The following is a 20,585-nucleotide window of genomic DNA, read 5'->3' as shown; positions in this document are numbered from 1 at the left end:
ATGAAAAAGGTGGTGGGGTTATGTTACTCATTAACTGGAATCGCTCTTGGATTTGATCGCGACGCGGTGGCCCCTGGCGCTTTGTTTCATGTTTGTCCTTTGTTTCATTGACACGCTCTGCCCCGGCCTCCACGGCGCTATAAAAGCAGCAGGGCCGTTCAAGAACCAGACCCAGAAGGCCCATAGACCTCCTGTCTGGCCGCCTTTTCTCCCCTCCCCTCAAACCCAGCAAACTCTTCCACCTCCAGAGCTGAGCCTGAAACCATCTGTAAAGCAGCACACTTAGGGATCTGGGAGGGAATGGGAAGAAACCTTCCTCTTTTAAAAGGAAGCTGATGAATTCAAGTGTAGCCGAGAGATTTTAAAGGATGTCATTGGCCGGGCGCGGTGGCTTACGCCTGTAATCCCAGCACTTTGGGAAGCCGAGGCAGGTGGATCACGAGGTCAGGAGATCAAGACCATCCTGGCTAACACGGTGAAACCCCGTCTCCACTAAAAATACAAAAAATTAGCCAGGTGTGGTGGCGGCACCTGTAGTCCCAGCTACTCAGGAGGCTGAGGCAGGAGAATGGCGTGAACCCCGGAGGCAGAGCTTGCAGTGACGAGATTGCGCCACTGCACTCCATCCTGGGCAACAGAGCAAGACTCGTCTCAAAAAAATAAATAAAGGATGTCATTGTCTTTAGGTGTTGCACCAAACAGGCTAAGAAGCAATGACAATGATTATGAGGAACTTGAAACTCAGATGTATTAATTTCCTATTGTGCTGTAACAAATTACCACAAATATTGTGGCCTAAAACAAATTTATTATAGTATCTGGAGGTCAGAAGTCCAATATCAGCCTTCATTGGCTAATGTCAGGGTGTCCGCAGCACTTTTTTTCTGTAGGCTCTAGGAGGGAATCTAGTTCCTGGCCTTGTCCAGCTTTTAGGGTTGCCTATATTCCTTGGTTCATGGCCCCTTCCTCCATCTTTAAAGCTAGCACGGTTTGGCAAAGTCCTTCTCACGCTGCTGTCTTTTTGGTTCTCTTTCTTGCCTGCCTTTTCTACTTATAAGGACCCTTATGGTTACATTGAGCCCACCTGTATAATCCAGGGTAATCTCATAGTTGATGAGCAGCCTTAATCCATCTGGAATTTTAATTCCCTTTTGCCAGGTAATGTGGCCATTATCCTGCCTATAACCTCAGAGGATGCTGATAATGTAAAGGGCAGTGAATTGGGGAGTTCATAGGGTCAGATAGTTGACAAATACAGAGTGTAGTATTAGATACGAGTTTTTTGGCTGGGTGCAGTGGCTCATACCTGTAATGTCAGCACTTTGGGAGATCAAGGCAGGAGGATCTCTTTAGTCCAGGAGTTCGAGACCGGCTTAGGCAACAAAGTGAGCCACCGCCCCCCACATCTACACAAAAATTTTAAAAAGTTAGGGGGTAGTTAGTGGCTTCGTAGTTTTCTTACAGCTTCTCATAACTACCGTGGGAAAAATAATGTATGTGCATACACAGATATATGCTATTATAGTAGAAAAAGTCATTTGTACTTTTGCTTAAATGAAGTTTCTGTTATACTGTACTATCTAACATGTTCACTACTGACTATATTAAAGAGAAATTTTCAGTGTGACATAAAACTAATTTATAGTTTTAGTTTGAGGGAAATTGGCATTTCTATTTAAAAGAATGATTCAGTTATAGTTTTATTGACTTGTGAATAATTAAGTTAATCATTTGCTTTGTCTTGTGACATTTTTTATTTTATAATTTGTACTAACACTTTATAGGAAAACTTCCAGTTAAAATGATACTCCAGTTTTAACACTGTAAGCATCCTTTTTTGTGCACACATCTGTATAATTTTTAGGTTTGTTTTGTTTTGTTTTTGAGACAGGATCTCAGTTTGTCACCCAGGCTGGAGTACAAGTGGCAAGATGAGGGTGCAGTGCAGCCTTAACCTTCCGGACTCAAGCGATCCTCCCACCTCAGCCTCCCAAGTAGCTGGGACTACAGGTGCATGCCATCATGCCTGGCTAATTTTTGTATGTTTTGTAGAGACAGTTTTGGCCCAGTTTGATCTCAAACTCCTGGGCCCACATGATCCACCCGCCTCGGCCTCCAAGTGCTGGGATTGCAGATGTGAGCCGTGGTGCCCAGCCCAGAATTTTTGCATAGTTGTAACCACTGTGTACATATTGTGTTTTAAGTGGCTTGACCTTCCGTGTTCTCTTTCCCCAGTCATCTAAGACTGTGGGTAATGTGTGCTGCTGCCTACAAGGCCGTTGCAAAGTCAACTGAGGTAACACACGCGAAGTTCTCTGGGAGAAAAGCACCATCTGCATTTGCGTAAAGCAGAGCTGCCGTGGTTAAGCTGTCAACAGCTTCCTAGGGAAAATGCCCCCGAAATAGATACGACATTTACCTGTAATGGTTTTCTTTGCTTGTGAAACTAATGGTGCAAGGCTTAAAAAGTATTATCTTTGAATTTCTCTTTTAAAGTTGATTCTATTTTAACATATTTTCATCATTTAGTTGCTAAGAATCACTGCTAATGGGCACAAATGGAAACTTGGATCCTGCTACAAGACAGGTTACATTAATTCAAAACTGGCTGCTCTGGATGCAGGTGGGGGTGGGAGTGAGGAGGGATTAAAAGTAAAGACATCCCAGGCCTGCAAGGAGCTCAGAAATGCGAGCGTCATGCGCAGCAGCACTCCCATAATTCTGCTGTATGGCAGAAAAGCGTCACAGCCCACGTGGAAATGAATGAGAGGAAAACCCATGAAGCAAAGCCTTCATCTGGAAGGGTAAGATTGGTGAAGGGTTCTTGGAAAACGTGACCCCTTGAATAGTGATTTGAGTAGAGGGCATTCCAGGCAGAGGGCTGCGTAGGCTGCGGAAGGGTTTGTGGAAGGGCTGAGGGTTTGTGATCAGGACTGGAAATGAGCAGTGACCTGCACACATAGGCATACGTGTCACTGTTCAGTCCCCAGCGAGAGAGGAGCGCAGGGTGGGCGTCAGGGAACCCACCTGGTGGTAAGGCAGGCCTGGTGCTCCTCTGGGGCCTGCACTAGAGAGGCGCTGGCAGTAGGGGACGGGGGAGAGTGGAGCGCTTACTTGGCACCTGTAGTTTACATTTGGCGTTACCTTTGGTAGGTTCATGGGTTGCCTCAGTCCTCGCGGCACTCATCTCAGGCTGTGCAGAGCTGGTGTTGAAGGAACATGGGGAAGAGCGGGGGCCGTTTTACATTCATGCTCAGAAACGGGGGTCTTTAGCCAGAAAGGGCGTGCCAAGGATGGTGCTGTTTCCTGGCACCCTGGAGAGCTGGGCCTCCCAGAGCTTGTGCCCAGGGTCACAAGATGAGTAGCCAGGCGGGTTAGACCCCGGTCCGGGTGACTCTCCAGCCAACGGCGCCCCTAGCGTCCGCGAACTCACTGCTGGGAGGAAAGGAGGCAGGTTCGAAAGAGGGAGTGTCGTCGCCTGCAGCGGGCGGACCGCGTCCTGGCAGTGCAGCTCCGCGGCGGCACGGGAGGGACGCGGGCTGGGCTCGCCGGGGCTGGGGACGCTGTGGGGCGGCTCAGGCTGGGGCGCGCGCCCCTGCCCCCGGCGGGCTCCGCTGTCTGCTGCTGACGGGAGTCGGTGAGAGGCCCAGGTCCAGCGCGACTTGCCTTTGTGAAGACCCCCGAGTGACAGGTGGGCCCCCAGCTTTGGAGCCAGACGTTTGGACATGCCTGAGTTTTTCTAAAGCCTGCTGGTCCCAGTCTCCCCTCACCTTGCAGTGCGGTCAGGGATGCTGGTGGCCGGGTCCTCTCCGCGGAGGGCTCTGGTTCGGGCGTTGCACCCGCCCTGGGGCCTGGTGTCAAGGATCGCTGTAGCAGCTGCCGCTCCTAAGGGCCAGATCTTTCCTTTTTTTCCTGTGGATAATCGTGGTCCTCGCACTTTGCCTTCACAGAGGTGCTCCAGGGACAGATGTCCGCGTAGCGGAGCTCCCCTGACCCTGGTTAAACGAACAGGAGGCCCGCGGAGAGGGGAGTGGTGGTCGGGGATCCGCCGCCCCCCCACTGTGAACCACGGTAGGAATGCAGGGGGGTGCGCAGGTGGCCCGAGCACTGCTGGCCGGCAGAGGACTGCGCTGGGCTTAGAAAGGAAGATACGAGTTCCCAGATACGGGTTTTTCAAAACAATACATGGACTAGGGCCACTAATTCAGCTTCCAAAAAGCGAAATGCTAATTATAAAAATAGCGCGAACAGATAGTGTTGGAATCACTTGATAAGTTAAATCTGTGATGTTAGTGAGAGCTGCTTATCTGAAGTGGAAATACTCTCAGGACCTTTCGTGGCTTATCCCGAGGCTTACTCTCTACCTTTTAGTTGAAAGCAGAATTGCAAATTTGACCAACTTAATCGGCAGTGGCTTTTTGCTTTTAAAAGTACATGCTAAAATGTTTGTGTGAGCGATGAGGCTGATAGCGTAGGTACCTGAAGTGGAGATTTACTTTTGCCAAGAATGTTTTGGTGGATTTTGTGAAACTTCTTTATTCTGTCTCTCATTAAAGAATGTTTGTTTTTTAAAGGTATATAAGAATTTTTCAAACGGACATAATTTTTAAGGGAATTATGTTTAATTTTAATGTTCTTATGCATTTGAAAACGTACATAAAGCTTATCAGTGTTCTTAACATTTAAACGGGAGTGTTGTGTGCTGTACACAGAGAGATCGACCCAGCTAACAATGACTTCTGGATCTGAGTGTGGGGAAGATAGGGAGGATAAGTGTTCTGGGAATATTACAGTTTCTCTGAAGGAGTTTTCTTCCTATATTCTCAGTTGCTCACCATGTTTATTTCATCTGCAGAACGAGTGTTTGGGAGTCCTTTCTATATTTTTACTTCCCAGACACCTGATTTTCTTAGTTTTAAGTATTTAAGAATGTCATCTTACTTTCAGGGAACTAAAGTTGTAAGTTCAGGTAGACATATTAGCACTTGAAAGTGCTCACTTTAAAAAATTGTTACTTATTCTGTTTAACTTAAAATCAGTTGATTTGCTTGTTTAAAAAATGATTAACTTTTAAAGTGGTTATTACAATTTAAATTGTATTCAGCTATTTGTCATATTAATATTTAGAGAGGCAAATTTAGTTACCAAACGTGGCATTTGTAAGAAAATAAAGTACTAAGTTTTCTATCACATGAACAGTTAAGGATTTCCTTGACTTATATATGGAGATATTTTAGCTCACATTTTATAAATGCATGGAATGGGACTGAAAGCCATACTTACCTGAAATGTTTTAAAAATTAAAATCTATTTTTGAAAAAAGAAATACAGTTTGAAGGTGGAAGACTCTCAGCCTATTTAATGCAAAGTTTTTATAGTGGTTTTAGTATTTCCTCCATTCAGTAGTTCATTGCCTGATTTTTTTTTTTTTTTTTTTTTTTTTTTTTTTTTTTTTTTTTTTTTTNTTTTTTGTATTTCTTAGTAGAGACGGGGTTTCACTGTGTTCGCCAGGATGGTCTCGATCTCCTGACCTCGTGATCCGCCCATCTCGGCCTCCCAAAGTGCTGGGATTACAGGCTTGAGCCACCGCGCCCGGCCCTGATTTTCTTTTTAACCTTTCACATAAACTGTGTTCAGTAATTCTTTAAAATGGATGCAGATTATTTAAAGATCAAATCTGTACTGGCAAAGTGGCTTTGTTTTTGATGTTTTGGTTTTCTAAGCACGTTTTAGTTACAATTTTTCTCATTTACAACATTCTAATGTACATTTAAAATTAGAATGAAGAGTTTAACATGCAGAACTTGTGAATGGACTATTACAGTTTTCTAGGGAAAACTGCCCTGATCAGTTCCCTTCCTGAGGTAGGTCCCTAACCTGTGGTTTGGGGCCACATCTTTTTGGTTTCGTTGTGAAGTGCATTCTAGGAATGCCTACCTCTCACCTATTCTCAATAAATCACATTCCTCATAATCCTTGTTGGAATTTTTGGTTTTGTTGTTGGGGTCGATTTTGGTGACTTTTATCTACTGAGATTGCTGCAAGATTGGAAATGAGACGGGTTTCTTGTTTGCCATGCAGATGTTCTGGTTGTTTAGGATGAAGACACCAATAATTAACCATTAAAGCCATCCTTGCACACAGAAAACTTATCTCTGGCATTTTGTTTTTTCTGATTTTAGTGTGAACAATTAGCAGCCTCCACCAGTGCTGATTAAGAAGTGTGTAGATTGTGTATTCTTACAGAAAGCTGCCCTGGGTGGTTTGTTGCTCTTTTATTCACATTATCTGTAAGCTGTAAGAAAACAGTCTTCTCACACCTCAGCATGTTGCCGATTTCCACCACGTGGTCCAGGAACATTTGTTCTGCAGGAGGGACCAAACTTCAAAGTTTATTTATGTATTTATTGGTAAGAAATTTTTTTTTTTTTTAGTTGAAGCCGGCCAGGGCTGGTGTTTTTCCACAGTAATACTAATACCCTTGTGAAATGGCATGTTTGCTACAGTTTTAAACTTTTTTTCTTTCTCATACCATATGCAAAGAGAGAAAATCCTCACATTGTGTGAATGAGAGGAGAAATTGCTACAGCTGTGACTGCCTTTGTTCTCAAAGCCATTTGAATTGCCGGCTGTGTTGGGGCTGGTTTGTACCTTGTGGAAGTGCTGAGATGAGAACTTCTCATTAGAGTAATTGCCGGGTGGGAGCGGCCCATCCGGGGCGGGGCGGGGCGGGGCGGGGCGGGGCGGGGCGGGGCCTGGGCGCAGGGGCGGGGCGAGGTGCGGGCAGCCAAGATACTGGTGGGCGCGGGGCCTGGAGACTGACCGCGCGGGGCGACCGGAGGGACCGGAGGGACCGGAGCAGCGCGGCCTCCCCGCCCTCTCCAGCCTCGGCTTCGCGCCGCAGGGGCGCGCGGGGACCGCGGACCGTTCCTCGCGCGGCCCCACGCCTGCCTCGGCTCCTAGCCCGTGCTGCCGCCGCCAGGTGACGCGGAGGGTGGGCGCGGGGCTGCTGCGTCCCCGGGCGCGGTGGGAGGTGGCTGAGTGGCGGCTGCTGCTTGTGCTGTCTTCCAAGCTGGCGGGGACCTTGTAAATTCAGAGCGCATTCGAGGGCGCAGGCGTCGGAACGGTGAGCTCGTGCGTGTGTTATTTACCAGGCTTTCAAGTCAAAACGGCCAGGCAGACGCACGTTCCGGGGCGCTCGGGAAAGTTCACACGGAGCAGGAATCAGCGGGGAGACAGTGACGTACCCTGCAGGCCCGGGCTTGGGATTTCTGCGGCCACGCGCGTCAGCCCGACTCGGGCTCTCCTGCCTTCTGCTGCCCGGGCCGGCTCCGCGCTCTCCCCGACGGGCCTCGCCTGCGCCGCCGCGGGGGGAGCCTGCCCTAGACCCCGGCTCTAGGGCACAGGACTGGGCTCCCCAGAGAGGGGCAGCTTGTGAGGTTTCAAACATTTCTCTGTCAGAGTTAGCTCTTACTTGTTAAATTCCTAGATGAGGCTCTGTACCGTGAAATCAGAAGAAAAGTGGTTCTTAGAAAATTTAAAGTTTGTTTATCCACTTCACTTTTTGAGGATCTGTGCTCACGGGTTTTTCAAGCCGGTTTGTTTTAAAGGAGTCAAGCTTCACTTTGGAGTGTAAAGGTGGAGATTATAGTTGCTCCGTTGGAACTCTGATATGTTAAAGGGAAATGCTGTAAAAATGCGGGATGCAAGCAGTAGCCACAGGAGCATTTTAAAAGTTTTGCTGCTTTTTCAGCTTAATGTATATAAGAAAAACAATTAAAAGCCTATGTTTCATTTTAGCCTCTTTTTTAAAGATAAATTCTTAATTTCTGCAGATAAATAGGAATACTGAGGGGAGGGAGGGAAAGTACGGTTTTCTATAGACTATTTTCCGTTAAAATTTAAATAATCAGAAAGCTTAGAAATGTTATTCCTGTAACTTCTGGAAGTTATAGGAAATGTTACATTTTAACATCAAAGTAAAATTCCAATAAAATACTTTTTCTTGTAGGAGCACATTTTACATATGTAAAGGAAGATACAGAAATACTAGAAGTGCTGAAACTTAACCATTTTTGCGAAATTTGTCTGAAAAAAATTTCCTAAAGTGTTGCACACATTTGAGAATTTAGATTATTGCTAGAAAGCACATCTTAGGTTTTAATCATGTTCATACCAACGCCTATGAAAAGACCTACCAGGATTTTAGATCCATAGTTAACCACCACTTATAAGTATCCATTTTGCATTTTTGAAGACTCGTTGATTGACTTTCAAGTACTTGAAATTATGTAAGAGAATACTTTTTTGGCAGCAAAGTCTCATTTCAGATCCCCTGCTCCCCTATCAAATTCAGGCTACTCCAGGCTCTGTGTCCAGGCTGGAACTCACAGTAGACCTAAGATTACGTCTAAACTCGTAGCAGTAAAGTGATGTTTTGACATAAAAGAACATTTTTATAACGCCGTTTCTATTTGTTTCCTTGAAAATAGTTTCTGTTGTGATAGGCAGTATCTTAATTTATGAATTATTCAGCTATTTGTGCAAATGTGTAACTTCAGGGCAGACAGACTCGATGTTCGCATCACCCTCTCACACGATACACATGGGCAAGGCAGCCTTTTCTGTCCTGTGGAATGTAGGAAAGTTAAACATGTCTGGAAAATCTGAGACTTCTGCCCTTGTTCTCCTGAAATTAAATCCATTTTATTTTCAATAGCGTGAATTTCCCTACATGTCCAAGAGACTGTTAAGAAATTAATCCTTTGCTCTATTCCTCATAACACTTTTCACAGTTAATCTAGTGTGTAAACTGTCTGGACGAGAATCCAAAACTGTGCAGAATTTGGAGGAAATGTGACTCCTATGCCTTGTAGACATTAAATCATTCTGTGAAATAAAACTGAAACTTTGGATAGGAGATTGTACAGTATTCGCAACACATTTTTATTAAATGAAAACAGTTTCATTATTTTTCCAGCAATCCTTCATGTAGTTGGACTCGCCATGCTCCCTGCCTCCCCCCTGCTCCTTAGTTGTGGTTGGCTGTCCCTACAAATGGACAGGTTGCTTTGTCAACTTGATGGCAGAAACCGCCTGACAAATTGTAGACGTGCAGCTGAAATTTATGCTTAGTTTGGATTCGATAGAAAATAAAGAATATTAGAAAATAAAATGTGACCAAAAAGATATTTATGTTGTCTTGACTGTGTGTCTACGCACAAGAAAGGACAGGAACTGAGAGTAATGGAATGTTAGTGTTTCCGACTCCAGAATAAATACCCAAGAGTGAAATTAATTGATAAATTATGTTTCCTGCTTCAGGATTTGCTAAGAGTGTATGTGTGTGTCCGTACTTGAATCACTTGTCTAACCTGAGGATCGGAGTGGTTGACTTGGTTTCACTGTCCTTTTGTTGCTGTTCTTTTTCTCACTTAGCAACTGTTATGTCATTATCTCTAAAATGCTTTCGTGGCTTACTTTTTTTTTTTTTTGAGACGGAGTCTTGCTCTGTCGCCCAGGCTGAAGTGCAATGGCGTGATCTCCACTTACTGCAAACTCCGCCTCCCAGGTTCAAGCGATTCTCCTGCCTCAGCCTCCCGAGTAGCTGGGACTACAGGCACACGCCACCACACCCAGCTAATTTTTGTATTTTTAGTAGAGATGAGGTTTCACCATGTTGGCCAGGATGGTCTCGATCTCTTGAACTTATGATCCATGTGCCTCGGCCTCCCAAAGTGTTGGGATTACAGGCGTGAGCCACTGTGCCCAGCCATACTTTATTTTTAACTGTGAGTTTTGATTTTAAAAAACCCTTAATCCTTAATAGTAAATTTTAACAAGGAGACTATGGAAGGCAAAGGGAGAGATCTCTCTAAGACATACAGTTGAGTTTTTGCACAATAAAGCGAACTAGATTGTTAATAACTCATACAGCCCATCTATTCGCTTTCTAAAGACATTGCAGAGCTATCGTTTCATTAATTACGGTTTGTTACATTTAAAGAGGCATTTCAGTCGTTTTACCATTAGCTTTTTAAATATGAAGAATCATCAACCAGATCTGTACTGTAAAGGATGTTTATGAAACTTCAAGTTGATAAATTTGTATTTTTTAGATACGTTCTTGTTGAGGAATGAGAATCACTTCTGGTCTGAATTTTCATGTGTTGCTGTATAAATTTGCTTCTAATAAATTCTTTTAAATCACCGGATTGTTAATTGACAGCTATTCTTGCAGATGACATTGTTACCTTATTATTTCTTCTTACTATATTGGGCGTTAAGTCCTTTATTTCAGTGTGATGAACATTTGACTATCAAGGATGTGGGTAGATAGCACATGAAATGAGCAAAATCTGGTTCCAACATTTAAGACACACCTTAAAAATGTACATTCTTTTTATAGAAGTTAAAATATAGTTTTCTTTGAATTCGGTTATTCCTGTTTAAACTCAAAAGGAGAGGATACTATTTTCTGTACAGGAAATTCTGAAGATAGGTATTTTCTGTAAGAGCAGAGTTTTTTCCCCTGTTTGCTAATCCCCTTCTAATTTAGAGGAAAAACTGTATTATCACACTGAATGTTAGTGATGATTGCCTGTTTGTCCATATGAACACAGTAATTTTGTGCATTGTATAGATTACTATTCACCAGGAATACAGGGCCGTATAAAAAGCATTTAACCAAGGAAGAATCATGTCGATATAATTATTAACTAAAATTACTAAATTCGTAGTAAATAATCCTACACCATCTGATTTTGATTTTTGACATATTGGAGTAATGTAGGAAGTTATAGAAAGGAAGAAATTCTGGGTTTGGATGAAATTACTATTTTTTTCCCTTGGGAAAAAAATCTGAATGTATTTTATAATTTGTTAGTATTCTAAGTGACAGCGTAAAAACCTGAGCATGTGACTGATGCTGTGCTTCCTATATATCTATTTACAGGATATTTGGAAGTTTTTAAATTCTTCCACTTTTTGATTGCTGCTTGCACAGAACCAATGTTAAAATGTTATGACTAAGACTGGAGAGACAGTGATAGGTTTCTCGGTGCACACTTCATGCTAGGAGGTCTTCCCATAACTACCGGACCGGCTTTAGAGAAATGCTTGGTTTCTGGTTGCCTGGTCCAGCACTTGGTTAGAGCACGTGCCCCAGTCGTTCTCAGTGTTCTTAGGTTCAGTTGTGGTAATGAATTTCTTCATAAGGTAGATCTCTCTTTTAAGTGAATTATTAGGAAATACTTGTAGCATGATTTCAGAAAAATATTTCAGCTTGAGCTGGAAGCAGAGAAATGGACAGAGGGGAGGGCAGAAAGTTCAGGTAGGTTACTCAGAGAAACAGTTGACACAAAGCATTCCTTATTATTATGTGTCTTTAGAATGTAATTTACGCAAATTCAACCATAGTCTACATTTTATTCTGAACCTTTTTTCTAAAAACATTTCTTGCCATCTTCCCATATTACAAAAATAATTCCATCTCATTCTTTTTAATAGCTACATAGTATTCCATTGCATAGCTACATACCATGTGTAGGATGTTTTGATTCATGGACTCAGCCAACCGTTTGTTTTACAGTAAAGGTATATTCATATGCTGGGCTAATTGGAGTCAGCAAGTGTCATTGTTTGTAAATTAGGAACTCAGAATTATAAAATGTATACTCTCCTTCAAGATAAATACATCAAGTATTAAGTACACCATTATTAATTTAGGTAAGAGCATTAATTCTTTTTGTTGTTGTTGTTGTTGTTGTTGTTGTTGGATACAGAGTCTTGCTCTGTTGCCCAGGCTGAAGTCTACTGGATTAATCGTAGCTCACCGCAGCCTCCAACTGCTGGGCTCAGATGATCCTCCCTCCTCAGCCTCCCAAATAGCTGTGATTACAGACGCATACCAGCACACCTAATTTGGGGGGTGGGTAGGGGGCGAGATCTCACTGTGTTGCTCAGGCTGGTCTGAAACTCCTGGGCTCAAGCCATTCTCCTGTCTAGGCCTTCCAGAGTGCTGGGATTAGTGGCGTGAGCTACCACTTGTGGAAAAAGCATTAATTCTAAGGAAACAAAAAGAAGGAAATTTTTATGAAAATGTGAATGCAAGAAGAGTTAGAAATATTCTTATACTTTAAAGTATTCCAATTTCTTTAGGAATATTAAACAAGCCGTATATTAAACATGCCATTGTTGTCGTGGCAGGGTAAATAGACGGAATCACTTAGGAATTTACAGTTTCTGTTTCATGAGTGATGATTTTCTTGAGAAGCATAAAATTCAGATCAGGAGTGTTTTCCCTTTGGCCCCTTGTAATTGGTCTGGCAGGATCTGGGGTCAGAGAGGTAGACACAAGGATCCCCGCATCTCCTGTGAAATGCTTGGCAGTTTTCAGTTTGAGTGTTTATGATGCTTCCGACATAGATAACAACATAAAATGTTAATGTGCACATGGTGTGCGAGACCCAGTTGACCAGAGGAGTGCATATTTTGTCATTTAATACGTTTTGTGTTAGATTGCATATAGTATATGCTTTTAGCAAGAGTTAGGGGAATAATAGCACGGGAACATTTGACCCTTACAATCTGGAAACGTGAGAATTATGCCAATACATTATTTCAGATAGTATTTGCTAATGATGATGTGTATCTGTTTTAGGTTCTGTGATGCCACTTTTAGAAACTTCACAAGCAAACCATGGCTCAAAATTTGCAGTAATCTTTTTGAACTGTAACTATTAGAATTTCCCAAAAATCTAATGAATATGGTTTTCTCTGTTTAAAATGAGCTGTGTGCATATTTGCTGCTACTTGAATTTTCTTTCCAAAATTTGTTTATAGACATACTCCCTAACAATGTTTGGTAATCAGAAATAACTGGTTCTGCTGGACAAATATGCACCAATTGATTGATTTTCTTTATTTTGAAGAAAACTTGTTTTCTCTTAATTATTTGGTGACTTCCTTTGCTGACAAATCCAATTTTATGCCACACAAATAATGTGAACAGTAGATACTTCTATTTGTAAGTTTTGACAGTTCTTTAAAATATGTTACGTTTTTGCTTCAACATACAGAGGTTTTTCTTTTCTGAATTGTGTTTTCAGCGGCAATTCAAACCAAATGTATTTTTCCATTATACAAATTACTAATTTAGAATAAATACATTTCAGTTCTGTCATGATATCCTAGTAGGCAGAATCTTGGGCAGACACCCTGGTATGTGCACATATGACTAAGTTGTCTACTTTTGTTTCTTAGAAATGTTTATCATTTAAAAAGTAACAGATGGAAGAAGACCATTTGTTGAAGACTGGCCTGGCTAGTGTGTGGGCAGTAAAGGCTGACTGCCCCTGGGTTCTGTGGCTCTGCACATTTTCTGTTTCTTTTTGGGTTATGAGGAGGGAGAACTCTTGGTTTTGTTTTGAGGAACTTCATTGATTATATCTTAATTTTGCCTTATTGTGGAAGAGCACCACGTGAAAATTTATGCAGCGTAGAGATTTTCACTGTGTTTTATTTGGTTCAGAGCCGAGTCTGGAAGATGACTCAGTTTATAAGTTCTGTCTCGTGTCCTGTAGCCAAGCTTTCCGTCTCCTTTAATGAGGGCACCGTGTGAGTGGATGCTGTTTCCTCCTCTGCCTGTGGACTGGAGGGGCAACCTGAGGGTCTGCTAAGGTGGTGGCTGTGTTTTCTGGGAAGAGTGAAAGGGGATTTGTCTGACTTTGGGGGAACTCTCTAAAAATGAAAGATATTTTGTGTCAGTGGGATCACCTTTTTAATCCGAGGGGCAAAAGAAAACCGGTTTCTGTTGTGCTTCTGCCCGAAGGCCTCCTGCGTGTGACTTTCAGAGGACCCTGCTCGTGTTGAATTTCAGCCAGCAAGTCTCCAGCATACAGAATTTGAGATTCCCCCTCCCCACCGTGCCTTCTGTTTTTGTTCCATGTAAACAGTTCCCTGCATAGTAACATAGACAAATATAGCAGAGAATGCTCTTCTGGAAGAAGAATGCTCCCTAAGCATTTTTTAACCATTTTTGGGAAGAATTGATCTTTCTGTGTGTTTCAGACAGACTGGAGAGGGGGAGGCCATGGCTGTAAATTGAAGTGACATCATATGTATTGCCCCCATTGATCCGCTTTTAGTCTCCAGCCAGGATAAAAGGAAATGGCATCAGGGAGGAAGCATGCTTCATTTAGGCACAGATCCCAGAGTGATAATGGGGTAATAATAGAACTCACGCCACTGTCAGCCCGTGGCTGCCTTCCTCCCGGGCTTGTTCTCTGGCTGGGGAGCCGCACAGTGACTTTCTTGTGTGAGGCAGTGGCTCACCAGCTGGGCCACGCCGGAGGTGCTCTCCTCTGCTGTCGGAGGGGTGCAGGCACCGGGGCGTGGAGGCTGCCGTTCGCTGGTCTCTTGTCACAGGCCCTGCCTCTGCGAGGTCAGTCGTGAGCCATGTCCGATGCGGGAGGGGAGCTGGCCTGTTCTGATCATGCTGATGGAAGAAGTGGCGGCGGGACCTCAGTTGCGTGGGTGGTCTTCTGGGAGCGCAGAGTGAGTGACGCCCCCATGACAGCAGTAAGAGGCTTTTGGGAGAGTCGGGGTTTTTTTTGTTGAGCTGCCTCTAGTTGAGGAGGGTGGGTTTGGAAAATTCGTGTTTTCTTTCCAAGGGCACGCGTAAAACGTCTCCCAAACCACTGGAAGTCGTACAGCTCGCGTCGACTCTGAAGCTGGGAAAAGCATGCGGTGGACTTCTTTCTTTGTACAGTCCTTAGTATTTAGCAACTGTGAAACCTTCCATGTCTAGAGTAGAACACAGACTTCTAAATCCTTAACAAGCAGCATTTGTACTTGACTGACCTCGTATTCATTTCAGTAAGTTTTATAGTTCTGTGAAGTTCTCTTGCAAATACCCACATCACTTTGGCACCTTGTAGTCCTATTTTGTGTAAATTTCCGAGGCAGATGCATTTTAAAAATATTGAGCTGGTCTCCGTATGGAAAAAATAACCCCATCATGAATTTCTTGTTTATGCAAAGGAAAGGACTTTTGCATTCCTGTCACTGTTGAACTGTGGGTGTGAGCACTGTTAGGCCCTCAGAAATAAAGGCAAGTTGTTTTGATAATGTTTGAAGAAGGAGCTACTTTCTTAGGTGGTGATGCTTGGGGGTGAGGTCCTTTATTTTTCACGATCACTCTGTGGTGCGACCAGAGCCTTCTCTCTCTCCTGCCGGTGCTGCTGTGTTAAGCACAGCTGGCCTTTCGGTGTAAAATTCAGTTAATCTTAAAATGAATAAATAAACGCAGTTGGCCTAGAAGTCACGTGAAGTTTGCTCTGATTTCCACGTGGGTGGAAGTGGAGGGGTCCACATAGCATGTCCCACTCCCCCGTGCCTGCCCTGGGCTCCTCGCCCCGCCCCACCCGCTGCTGCCTTGAGCATATCTGCTGATGTGTGGTCTCTTTAAGTGGCTTCACAAACGTTTCGGTTTATTACATTACCACTACCTCTTCATTTGTAGGGTGGCTTTACGGGGAGCAAATGTTTATTTTACAAAGAGAAATGTATTGAAGCTGTTTAACTACATTTTTGCTTCAATATCCTCTTTTTAAGGTCTATTATCTCATCCTTTAAAAATGTTGTAATGTGTATTTTGCGAATAAAAGATGCTTTATTAGTTTTATTGTCTGTGTCCCAAAATAGCATTTGTTCACTGATTTTTTTTCCCTACTTTTTTCAGAAACTACATTCCCCCCCTGAGTTAGAATAGTTACAACTAAAAGCCGGATGGCTACAGGTTGTTTACTAAGTGAGAGTCATTTCAAATCTGTTCAGAGGAATGGGACTCAGAGAAACGTGGGAGCACGAGGCTGGCTGTGGCAGCACTGTGGTCGGGGCCTTGTTTAGGGGGAGCAGATACCTGAGGGGAGTGTCCGCCCTTGCTCCTCACCTCTCTCAAATGAGAGTCAGTGTGCTCCCTCCCTTCCATCTCATGGTCTTAAGTCCGGGAGGAGAGCTTTAAAGGTTTTCATTGTGTAAAATCTGGAGAGGACAGAAGCTTCCGTTGATCCTTTTGGTTCTGTTTCTGTGTAAAGATGCGTGAGCTTTCAGCTTAAAAGAAAGCTCAGATATACAAGTATGAATGCAGGTATTTTTATAGGTCCACGTATTGGTAATTGTTGGATTTTAAACTGGGCTGTATCTGTTGGTTACACCTAGTTGGGGTAAGTTGAGGACCAAGCTATTGTCTTACTCAGGGTTTCTTCGCTCAGTGTGTGTCTTTAGTTTAAACCAAATCCCAAACGAGAGTTCTGACAGGAGGCTTCTTTGTTAGCACAAGTGTAGAACATGGGGATGTGCTTTTCTTTCTCCTCTCCCCTCCCTGTAATTCTGCAGTGTGGCAGGACTGGTTCCTTCTGTATTTAGTCAGCAAACGAGGCCCCTCTTCTGGCAAAGGGTGTTCTGCTGGTCTGGGTGCCGGTGGTGCCGAGAATTGCTTCTCTGTGAGGCTGAGCCCGTTCCCCGAAGCCTGCCTGCCTTTGTCTGGAAGGGTCTCGATGCCAGGCTCCTGTTGTCCTCGGACTGTCTGTCTTGAGAAGTGCTGCTCACCAGTTTTGAGTGTCTGTGCGGTAGAGCAGGTCTCCATCCTGTGGTGGCCTGGCCTGGGTACCCCGGTGGAGCTGCTGTTTGACAGCAGCACAACAAAGGGTAGTAGTGAGATGAAGCGGGGAGAGCCCACGACTGGGGTGAAAAGGAAGGCACTGGGAAGAGGGCTCAAGGGCTGGAGGGCATTCAGTCAGCGGCCCCGGGAGACGGGTTAGGGGTGCTTGAGGCCATGGGTTGAAGGCTCAGCCTCCTGCAGAAAAGCACCTCTCTTGGAACATCATAGGAGGCTGAGGGATGAGATGAACAGCAAGGAGGAGGAGGGCAGAGGGAGAGAGGAACCAGTCTCCCTGGGCTGCCTGGGCAGAAGTGCTGGATACCACACGCACCCAGCAGTGTTCACGGTGTGAATGGTGAGGGGGCCTGCCAGAGGCTGGGGCCTGGGTTTGGCCTCTTCTGTGAAACAGATTCCCTTTTAATATCGTGTGGTAGATGGGTGATTTTGTTACAAGTAGTTCTGTAGTAATTTGATGTCTTTAAAACATGCTGCAATTACTTGACTTCTCATGAAAAGAAATGGAGCATTAGTAATTCCTTGGGTCGGAGTCAGTGCTGGTCGTACTGCAGTTTTGCTGAAGGCACCTTGTTTCTCCTGAGAGAATAGCCACGGCATGCCTTTCAGATGAAGCGATGCTATGAAGTACAGAATATACCCAAGAACCAAGTGATTGCATTGGTGCCTGTCTCCCTTCTTTCTGCCTCTGTCTGTAGGCAAGTGGGGCTTTCTCAGAATTTAGAAGGGTGAGGTGAGAAAACAGATACCTTGTGGAATGGTGCAGTGGGTGTGGTGTTTGCAGGACTTGCTCTCTGCCTCTTGCCCCCTGCGTACCTTTTGGAAAAATATAAGTGTGTGTGTGAATGAGTGAGGGGGTAAGGGATAGGGAGGGTCAGGCAGACTGCACACTTGGGGGCAGAAAGATGAGCAGGAAGGGAAACCAGTACTTTTAAAAAATTGTTTTAGAGCATCAGAAAGTGGCAGTTAAAATCCAGGTGTTCTTATGAATGTACTGTTGATGTGATACCAGGTTCCAGACCTGTAATTTGGATTGACAGGGATGATCTGCACATACACAGGGATGGAGAGAAGCTTGGCAGAGAGAGCCATGAAATTCATAGGGTAAATTTTAAAATCTTGATTTTAGAATAAATATGTTTCACTTCCTACAAGGCGTATCTCAAATTGATTATTCCTCCAGTGCACTACAGGGCCCATCTCACAGGGCCACCAGTCCTGGCCCTGCTGCCCCGTAGCGAGTAACACGGATGAAGCGTTACACCTGCTTCTCTTCATTTCTTGTATTTCGCATGCATTGTGTTTTGTTTTTGTACCACGTGAAGACTACCTCCTCTCTTTGCCCTCAACTTGTAACGTCACTTTTGACCGTTCCTGTATGAGAACTCAGGAATATGGGTGACCTGGTGTGTCTGTGTGTACAGCGGCACGTATAGTTGCGTACGGCCTTTGTAGCTTTTTAATGGATCATAAGTTTATGATTCTCGTAATGGAGGGAAGACAGTTCTTTCAGTATGTACTCTTTATTTCTCAGTGTGCAACAGGTGTATTTACAGAGCTGACGTGGTGAAAAGGGGACTGCATGCCGCATCTTATTTCTGTGAAATTTCCAGGTGTTTGCCTATAATTGGATGGCTCCTTGAACCTTTGTCTAGGGTACATTACATTTTCTGCTGTACGCGTGCTGTAAAGGAAGAGATCTAGTACACCACGATAATGTTTTATTAAGAGAAGCACAGTTTTGATCTGCTCTAAGTATAAAACTGAAATGATTAGTCATGGAAAACGGGGCCTAATCAGACCCCGGAATGCAGTGTCTTTGGGAATACAGACAATATACACCCTGAGGAATCACAAAAGTCAGCTTCACAGCCTTTCTATGTTGCCGATATATGCTGAAAGCACCCAGGTTACCCTGGGTATGCGGTCTTCAGTCTGAACATTTGGGTTTACTTTCTCATCAGCTGAATGGCATTTTCATAGGCTGTTTGGTTTTGTCTTTAGCTTCTTCCAGACCAGCTGGTCTTGCTTCTGGAGCATCTCTTGGAGCAGAAGACCTTGAGCCACCGAACTCTGCGAAGCCTCCAGAGGACATACCAGCTCCAGGACCAGGATGCAGAGGTAACAGGAACACCCTCGGAGTTCAACCAGCACATCCCACTGTTGGTGAAGGGTGGTGATCCCATTGCAGCCCCAAACTATTGAAACCACCATTTCTATTAGCAGAATCCCATGTGTTTGCTGTGTGAGTGAAGAACTAAGTGCGTTAATCTGATTGTACTTACGCTTCTAACCAGAGGATTTTGAGGTCTTAAAAGTGTTTCCCTCTTCTTAAATCATAAAGATGGACATAAGTCTCCTAAAGGATTGAGTGGAATGCTTTTGAGCTGTAAACTCAGGTGGGTCATTGTGTGACTGACGGTGGTGCCGTTCTGTTGCCCAAGAAGAAAACTTGGCTCCAATGTGTCAGAGCTGCTTGGTTGCATTCAGTTAGGGCAGGAAAGGAGCCATGTGTAAAGGGAATTAAAACTAAATCTAGCAGCTGTGGTTGAAGAAGTCAACTGGATGCTTGCGAGAAAGCAATGTGATATAGTCCTTAATATCTTCTACCTTATTGTGAGGAATGCAGTGTGAATCCTAAGACAAATTCCAGGGTTTTAAAAAAGTACAAAGTAGTAAATAATATATTCAGACATCTTAAGTAAAAACAAGAGCTTAAACAAAACCTCTTTTATGTAAGACTCCCCAAATGCAGAAAAGTAAGTTTGGTTTTGAACATTTTAAAACTGTGCAGTCTAGTACAGCAGCCATTAGCCATGTGTGGCTGTTAAACACTTAAATGCAGCTATTTTGAATTGAGATGTGCTGTGAGTATAAAATGCACAATGAATAGTGAAGACATTGAATGAAGAAAGACAAAATAACTTAATGTCTCCCGATTGATTATAGTGTTAGTGATATTTGGGATATATTAGGTTAAATATTATTGTAATGAATTTTATAATCATTAAAATGGAGTAATTGAGAAAAGCCCCGTTCCTTATTAACCAAAAGGTAAGATGGCCATTGTTAGGCATTTTAAAACCCCATAAACTCAAGAGTGATTGAAAAACTCCAGAGGAGACATGTAGCTTTTTACCCACCTGAGCATAGACCAGATTTGCAACTGTTGCTGTTTATTTCAGCTCTTACATTTTTGTTTATAGGAGTTTTCAAATGCCAGACTGTTATTTTTAATTAGTGCTTAAAAGACTTGCTATATATAGTCATTCGGCTGTGTTTCGATCAGGGTGGAATACCACCGAACCGCCAGGACCTGTGATGGGGATGGACAGACCAGAGGGGAGGATCAGAGCAGGCGCCGGGCACCTGTCACTTGATGTCCGGAAGCCAGGAGGTGGCCCCTTCCGTTTAGCATAAAACATGTCCTGTTCTTAACTTACAGCTCAACTTACTTGTTATATATAACCTCTTAGAACCTTTGAGAAGTAGAACAGGTTTTATTTAGTTGCTTGTTTTATACTGCGCAAACTATGTCATGGTGCTAGACAAGGCAGTCTCTTCAGCTAGAACCCTGGTGATGAGGTGCTGGGGCCTCATTACATCTTTGCTCAGTTTATATGACTAGTGTGGTCTGTGTTCATGTGATTCACAAATATTCCACTGTTCCACTAGGCATCAGGAATATAGAAATGACAGGCAAAGTTAGCTACCCTTAGGAAGCTTACATTCTTCTGAAAAGACAGTTCCTGAGTAAATGAACAAGACAGCTTGAGGCAAGAGCGGTGAAGGAGAGATACAGGATAAAGTCGGGCAAGGTTTCCCTAGATGGGGGATTCAGGCCACTCAGAGCGACCTGAAGGCAGGAGGGAGCTGACCACAGAGAGCGCAGGTGTGAACTCGGTGT

General features: G+C 43.8%; 1 protein-coding gene across 2 annotated transcripts in view; it reads left to right on the top strand.

Moving 5' to 3' along the window:
- The window catches only part of C15H9orf3 (chromosome 15 C9orf3 homolog), a 365,530-nt gene that overhangs the window by 319,702 nt on the left and 25,243 nt on the right, over positions 1–20,585 (top strand). For both annotated transcript variants that reach the window (XM_025359585.1, XM_025359584.1), the window contains one exon: positions 18,683–18,799. In XM_025359585.1, the coding sequence (XP_025215370.1) occupies positions 18,683–18,799 (117 nt within the window). The remainder of the gene's footprint in view (positions 1–18,682; positions 18,800–20,585) is intronic.

Source organism: Theropithecus gelada, chromosome 15 (genome assembly GCF_003255815.1).
Source record: "Theropithecus gelada isolate Dixy chromosome 15, Tgel_1.0, whole genome shotgun sequence".
Classification (NCBI taxonomy): domain Eukaryota; kingdom Metazoa; phylum Chordata; class Mammalia; order Primates; family Cercopithecidae; genus Theropithecus; species Theropithecus gelada.
The sequence above is the reverse complement of the archived record's forward strand: the minus strand, read 5'-3'. Positions and strand labels throughout refer to the sequence as shown.